Source organism: Neltuma alba, unplaced genomic scaffold (genome assembly GCF_004799145.2).
Source record: "Neltuma alba isolate B1F8T4 unplaced genomic scaffold, ASM479914v2 tig00004044_pilon, whole genome shotgun sequence".
Taxonomy (NCBI): domain Eukaryota; kingdom Viridiplantae; phylum Streptophyta; class Magnoliopsida; order Fabales; family Fabaceae; genus Neltuma; species Neltuma alba.
The window spans coordinates 26,859-34,039 of NW_021633541.1; the positions used below are offsets into that span (position 1 = coordinate 26,859).

The window sequence follows — 7,181 nt, forward strand, 5'->3', positions numbered from 1 at the left end:
ATTTTCCATAAAAACTCTTCTCCATCTAAAACTCACAGGGCGTTTAAATCAACATCAAATCATGAATATAAAATCAATCAACATCAAATCATGAATTTAAAAATGATTTTATGATATATGAAATAAATAAGTGAAATAAGTTTATCTTAACTTACATGTTTGGTTCAACTCAAAGTATTTTTAAAAAGTGTTTTCACGCTTCTCACTTATTTTTTTGTGTACTATAAGATCACTTTTAATAAAGTTATAATTTAGTTCTTATCTAAATATTTTTGAGGAAAAACGCTTGAAGTAGCTGGCAAAGACAAAAACAAAAATGTTCACATTTTCTCCCTCTCAGTTCTGTGTTCCTTACGCACCGTTTATAAAATTCTTTTATTAAAAAAAAAAAAAGTTTGTTTTTGAGCCAAACGGCGCCTAACTTGCGTTTGCATCGCGGCATCGGGTGCTCAATACTCACTACTCAGGACTCACTGGCAACATAAACTAGGGTTTTTTCCTCTCATCTTCGTTCCAACCTGCGTTGCCCAGATCAAATCCAGAAATCTTTTGTTCCCTGCAATGGTCGGAAGCCTTGAAATCGGAGCTGTATCTTTCAATCCAGATGGATGGGGTCCGCCTGACGCCACCGCGTCCTCCGCCAGCAATCTCCCGGCGAATGTACCCTACGCTCCATTCTCTCGTTCAGACAAACTTGGTCGAATAGCTGACTGGACCCGCAACTTCAACAACCCTACACGAATCAAGAACCCGGCTGACGCCGCATTCGACTTCACCATCGACGATTCCTTCCCTGCCTCCGCTGATGATGATGCCTCCTTCCGCCTTGTCGACGGAAAGCCCCCACCGCGACCTAGGTTTGGCCCCAAATGGCGGTTCCAGCAGCAACGCCAGCTCCCTCAACGCCGTGACGAGGAGGTGGAGGCCCGAAAACGTGAGGCTGAGAAGGAGAGGGCACGCCGCGACCGTCTCTACCATCTCAATAGATCCAATGCAAATAATACACGTCGTGAAGCCGCGGTCTTCAAATCTTCTGTGGATATTCAGCCTGAGTGGAACATGCTGGACCAGATACCATTTTCAACTTTTTCAAAGCTTTCATTCGCTGTTCCTGAACCCGAAGACCTTCTTCTCTGTGGGGGCCTTGAGTATTATGACAGGTCTTATGATAGAATTACTCCCAAGAACGAACGTCGTCTCGAGAGGTTTAAGAATAGGAACTTTTTCAAAGTCACTACCACTGACGACCCAGTGATCCGAAGGCTTGCTAACGAGGACAAAGCGACAGTTTTCGCCACCGATACTATTCTTTCATCTCTCATGTGTGCGCCCAGGTCTGTCTACTCATGGGATATTGTTATTCAGCGTGTTGGGAACAAGTTGTTTTTTGACAAGAGGGATGGGTCACAGTTGGATTTGCTGTCCGTCCACGAGACCTCGCAGGAGCCGTTGCCTGAGGCTAAGGAGGATATTAACTCGGCCCATTCATTGAGTGTCGAGGCAGCGTATATTAATCAGAATTTCTCGCAACAAGTTTTAATTAGAGATGGGAATAAGGTGGCTTTTGATGAGCCTAATCCTTTTGCAAATGACGGTGAGGAGGTTGCTTCGGTGGCATATAGGTATAGGAGGTGGAAGCTTGATGATGATATGTATCTCGTTGCGAGGTGTGAAGTTCAGAGTGTTGTTGATATGAACAATCAGAGGTCCTTCCTTACTTTGAATGCATTGAATGAATTTGATCCCAAATATTCTGGCGTTGAATGGAGACAAAAGTTGGAGACACAAAGGGGTGCTGTCTTGGCTACGGAGTTGAAGAATAACGCAAATAAGTTGGCTAAATGGACTGCCCAAGCTCTGTTGGCAAGTGCAGATATGATGAAGTTGGGTTACGTTTCTAGGGTTCATCCTCGTGATCATTTCAATCATGTGATTTTGGCTGTAAATGGTTATAAACCCAGAGATTTTGCGACTCAAATTAATTTGAACACGTCTAATATGTGGGGAATTGTGAAGTCTATTGTGGACTTGTGCATGAAATTGAATGAGGGGAAGTATGTTTTAGTGAAGGATCCATCTAAGCCCCAGGTTAGGATCTATGAGGTTCCAGTGGATGCATTTGAGAATGACTATGTGGAGGAGCCACTGCCTGAGGAGGAACAAGTTCAACCTCCAACGGAGGGTGGTGATGGTGGGGAGGCGACTACTACAACTAATGATGTGGAAGATAAGCAGATTGGTGGTCAAGCTTAAATAGTAAGTAAGTGAAGTTCCTTTTTATCTGAAACCAAGGTTAATGACCACCCCCCCCCCCCAAAAAAAAAAAAAAATCCACAGCCACACACACTCGTGTAATGTGATTGCGTGTTCAAGTCAACCTTGATTCTCTGGATCACACAGTGTTTAGCCTTCCTTTGCAAGTTAGTTGAACTTCTTGTGTTGATGGAAACTTTGATAATGTTTGCACTTTTATTGTTCGGTGTCTTATTCCTAATAAGTTGAACTTGTACCACAAAGTTTGGTGTTAATTCACGAGGCCTTCAGATTCAATTATTCTTTCTTATTCTTTTCACATTATTTATATCATACACTTTGTGGATGATTTGTCTTAGTCCTGTTTCTTTCTTATTATTTGTACAGTTATGAAGGTTTAGACATAAAAGCTATATGTAAAACGATGTAAACTTGAAGTTATAACTATCGGTTCAGGGTTTTTCTTGTTTCTTGATATGTTCCAGGATCTTAACCTTGTTGGTCTTAACCTTATAGGTCATAGGTAGTTTGCTAAACATGATCCAGCTGTTCAATCCTGTCGTTTCTGAAGTTTTATCATTTTTTTTTCCGTTATTAAGATTCCGGCATCTATATTTAGTAACGAGTGAAGCTGCAGCTGCTTGCAGTCCAACCTCCTTGAGTATCAGCTTGTACTAATCAGCTACGGATCAAACCACAAGCCTAATATTTAGATTTATACTTGAAACTAATGTATCATTATCTCTACTATTTATGGAATCAGGTTAATATTTCCTCATGAAGCATTTTGCATGGATTGGAACTAGCTTTTTATTGGTTAGACCGTTAGGCATTGATACATTATCGATCAGTAGGCAATGCATGCACTCGACCGTCTTTTAATGTGCATTAAAGTTGAAAATTTTATTTATCGAATAAGCTTTTTGTGGTGAATGCAGGTGGTTGCAGGTCAAGCATTTTATGTGACTCGGGACATTCGCCTGAAAGCAGAATGCGCTCACAACTGATTGGTTTGCCGTCTCTGGCTCTCTGGATTTGTTGTACGGTAGACTTCACTTGGACCAAAAATTTTGAAAAGGCCTTGGCTTGAGTTTTTTATTTTTTGTAATTTAAATCTTAGAGATGCTACAACTATTTACGGTTTATGGGCATTCAGGAGCATGTTTGAGTGTAATAATAACGCTTAATGCCTCATTCATATGTCGTCCAAACTATTCATCTGCATTGTCGACCTCAACGTGTGATAGGGCTGTCCTCATTCACTCTATTGGATATAGTTTATATTCGCGAGATAATCCGCAATATTGCTTATATTTTGCAATATGTGTCACCCTCCATCATCGTTTCTGTGGAGTGTGGCCGTATTAAGAAAAAGAAGCGATTGGGTAGTAAGGTCAGTGTACCGAGGGTATTTATGCATTTGCTTATTTATTAATTTCGGAATTCAGAATGCGTTGAATTTGTGCGACCTCTTTAGCATGAGTTTTCTTGTGCCTGTTAAGAAGTATAAATTGATATTAAAAACGTGATGGAGGATTTCAGCCCAAAAGGAAAAGACCACTAACGTTTAATTCCCCCGACATTTTGCATCAGCACAAGGAATACAAGTAATCATAGCGAAGCTGCAGAGTTACTATCAAACTACAATTATTGGTCGAATTGGTACTCTTCCAAAACGACATCAAACATTTTCTTTTCCGCAATTCATTATGAAACCTACAACTTTCTTGGTATTGCTCCTGTCTAATTTCGATTCCAATACAAACAAGTCTTTAGAAATATGCACCCTAATAACTACTTATTCGAATTGGCTTCACAAGCAGGCCAACTCATTTAGTTATGGTACTCTCTATCCGATTTGGATTCCAATATGAGTGCAGCTAAATTCGACCAACTCTGTTCAAACACCCTTAGATTGCTCTCTTGCCAATTTTAATTCCAACATCATCTAGGTTTGGACGACGGACAATTCAACCTATACTTCATTCCTATTTGAATCTTGTAGCCGTTGCAAAATTGGGAATCCAAAATTGAATTACACAGGCCGAGTAAATGCGCTTCCAATTCGACCAACCTTATCAGATAAGCATTGAATGTGGTACTTCAATTGTTCGCATCTTAAAGTAATATTCTTCAATTTTAAATATAAGACCCATTTTATTGTATAATTTATACAAATTAAATATGTCTTATATTTAGGATTAGAAGAGTAACTAGTTTTTATATTTAATGGCTAAAAGCTCTACAAATCTATAAATAACAGCTTCGTTACGCATGAAAGGTTGCCAAATTGGTGGCCAACATTCATTGCATTACTTCTTTCTACCTTCCTATAGTAAAGCTCTCAGCAAACCTCTATTTGTTTCTGAACAAAATTTTTGTATTTGGTATTATCTGCTAAGATTTGGGTCCCATCAAATTTTAACTGGGGATGGGGAGTAAGCTTTTGTTAATATAGCTCTTCCCATACAAAATTGGTATTACATTATTAGTTTTTCCTTATTCGAAAAGTTCAAGAAAAAAATATTTGATGAGTAGAGTGAGGCTACATAGGAATTCAACATGAGAAGTTACTGAGAATATACTTTATGACTTTTGGCTGCATTTGGCATTTGGAAAATGGATTTAAAGACAGGAAACAAGAGAGAGAAAGAAGTAAAAGAGACCTTCCCATGTTTATATGAAAGGTTTTCCATTGTCATTTCTTATTTCTATTTTGTACCAAAGGAGCCTGAGAAGAAACAAGTAAAAGGAATTTGAGATTGAAGCACAATCTCATCTCAAGAAAGAAAGAAAAAATTATGTACAATCTTCCAGGCTTCCTCTAAGCTGACGAGAGAGCTCGCTGAAGATATTTAAAAGCTTCTGATAGTTGAAGAAACCCATGAACCAAAAATCAAAGCTATCCACTGTTACTATTTCCATGTACTTCTGCGAAGGCTTCTTCGCATTTTCACTTTTGTTGACGCACTTGATGTTTTCACGCGGAATCAACACCTGCCAAAAAAGACCCAAAATACTCATTTCCAGATACGTTAAGCAAAGCCTCAAGAGAACAGATATACGCTTTGGAGCTACCTTGTAATGGATTCTTGTGAGTGTTTCCTGTTCCTGTTGGAGAAGAGACCTTGATGGATCTGTCACTGCAGAGGCCAACTTTATGAGTCGAAATGAAGAGGAGGCCTGCTATTGGCCCAGACGTGGTTGATAGATAGCACTGTGATGCATTCAACAGCTCTCTCCATCTGTAACACTAAGCATTTCAGTGAACACTTTCTCAACTCCGCCAACTTTGAGAATTTTAGATCCTAATCTTAGTTTCCCTTTTACTGTGTTCACTCATTCTGGCCCCACTCTCACTGCATATATATGATATCATAACATCCAGTTAGCAGTCAATTTAGAACTTCATTGTATGCATAGTTCGAATGGGTTCGTGCAGAATACATAGTACATACCATGCTCTCTGACTCCATTTGCAAAACTGTCTGCTTTTCTGCCAAGATTGTTCATCTTAGAAATAACTGAATTCACTTTACCTGATGAGATAAGATCAGACAAGCATTGATCAGATGAGGTTTTACGTTTTTTGTTTTTCTTGTTGTATTTTTCTGATGAACGAATGATCAAACTGGGATGTCTTACTTTGCTTTGAACTTGTGGTAGTAGCAGGACCAGGCAAGTATCTGTTTGATGACTTCCCAGACTGGCAATGGTCGCTGAAGTGATTGAACCTCCAAAAGCTAAATGTTGAAGAATTGATGCCTTCATGTTTAACATTTTATCTTCACTGATTTCTGCTGCTATCTGTAATGAAATATCAATGGAGAGTTTCTTACTTGGGTTGATCGATCCTTGCGTTCTCAAGAGGCTTATAAAGGAATGCAATGAAAGGAAGGAGAATGAGAGAGAATGTTGACTATATTTTGGATGAGTCACCTTTAGATCATCATGAAGAATAAAGGAATATAACTACTCATTCGTTGAAGATGGCTTGTTTGGTCTCTTTTAGAAAATGTCAGATTCATGTCATCATATCTAAGATATGTAGATTTAAGATGTTTAAATAAGGAATATAACTACCACTAGCTAAATGTGGTAAATTCTTAGCCTGCAAGGCAGTTCTCGTATAAACAAACATGAAGTTAAAAAAGACAGTACTTTAGAAGCAGTACCTTAATAGAAAGGAAAAATGTGTCCCGAGACGGTGGTAGGTGAAATCCCTTAAAATAATATGGTAGGCTGGCAAAAATGAGGCATCAAGATTCTCTCTGATGCCTACTGTCGAAGTTAGACTTTTTCTACTAGTAAATTATACTCTTTGGGAGCTGGCATTTAGCTTTCTGATGCCAGATAACTTTGAAGCTTCCTTTGTGCTAAGAAAAACAAGTGAAAGAGGGCAGAAAAAAAGTGTTACATACAAACTGAATCACGTCACATGACATGCCAAACAATAATACTTAGATATTGTAACTTCTGACATGAATCCCTTTTTTTGTGTCTTCTTTTAGCCTTTCATTATACGCTTTCCATGACTACGTTTATATTTTTTAAGGTTTTCAAGCTTTCGACCAAAATTGACTTCATTCCCATACTGTGTGAGGAAATAGGTGAGTCAGGGATGTATGGATACCATTGTGAGGAAAGAAAGAGTGAGACATGTATTCTTTATTTTCGAGGAAAAGTAACAGCCAAGTTCATTCCCACATCAGCCACATGACCAAATAATGTGTGCCAATGCTCTAAGAAGATTCTTTTAATATGGAGAGTGAATGTCCAAGATTGCAAAGCAACATCACAAGGTCTGCGAAGAGAGAATGAGAAAAAGAGAGAGAGAGAGAGATTATAACTAAAGGTTCAATGATCTTAGTCAATCATAAGCATAACTTTTTCTCTCTTTCTTTTCTTTTTTCTTTTTTTTTTTTCCG

General features: G+C 38.6%; 1 protein-coding gene and 1 pseudogene across 4 annotated transcripts; one reads left to right on the forward strand and one right to left on the reverse strand.

Moving 5' to 3' along the window:
• The first annotated feature begins 462 nt into the window (after nucleotides 1-462).
• On the forward strand, nucleotides 463-3,564 carry LOC114743546 (eukaryotic translation initiation factor 3 subunit D-like). 4 transcript variants are annotated; one of them, XM_028931758.1, is made up of 2 exons: nucleotides 463-2,260; nucleotides 3,202-3,564. In XM_028931758.1, exon 1 carries the CDS (start codon nucleotides 562-564, stop codon nucleotides 2,251-2,253), a length of 1,692 nt encoding a protein of 563 aa, XP_028787591.1. In that variant the 5' UTR covers nucleotides 463-561; the 3' UTR covers nucleotides 2,254-2,260; nucleotides 3,202-3,564. The 4 variants fall into 4 exon arrangements, with proteins under 4 accessions (XP_028787591.1, XP_028787588.1, XP_028787589.1 ...); XM_028931755.1 differs by having other exon boundaries at nucleotides 464-2,260; nucleotides 3,192-3,564; XM_028931756.1 differs by having other exon boundaries at nucleotides 464-2,256; nucleotides 3,192-3,564.
• Nucleotides 3,565-5,052: 1,488 nt separating this feature from the next.
• Nucleotides 5,053-5,972, reverse strand: LOC114743545 (GEM-like protein 6; annotated as a pseudogene).
• Between the last annotated feature and the right edge of the window lie 1,209 nt (nucleotides 5,973-7,181).

Excerpts from the sequence above, each read along its gene's own strand:
- LOC114743546 (XM_028931758.1), top strand. The coding sequence starts at position 562 with ATGGTCGGAAGCCTTGAAATCGGAGCTGTATCTTTCAATCCAGATGGA.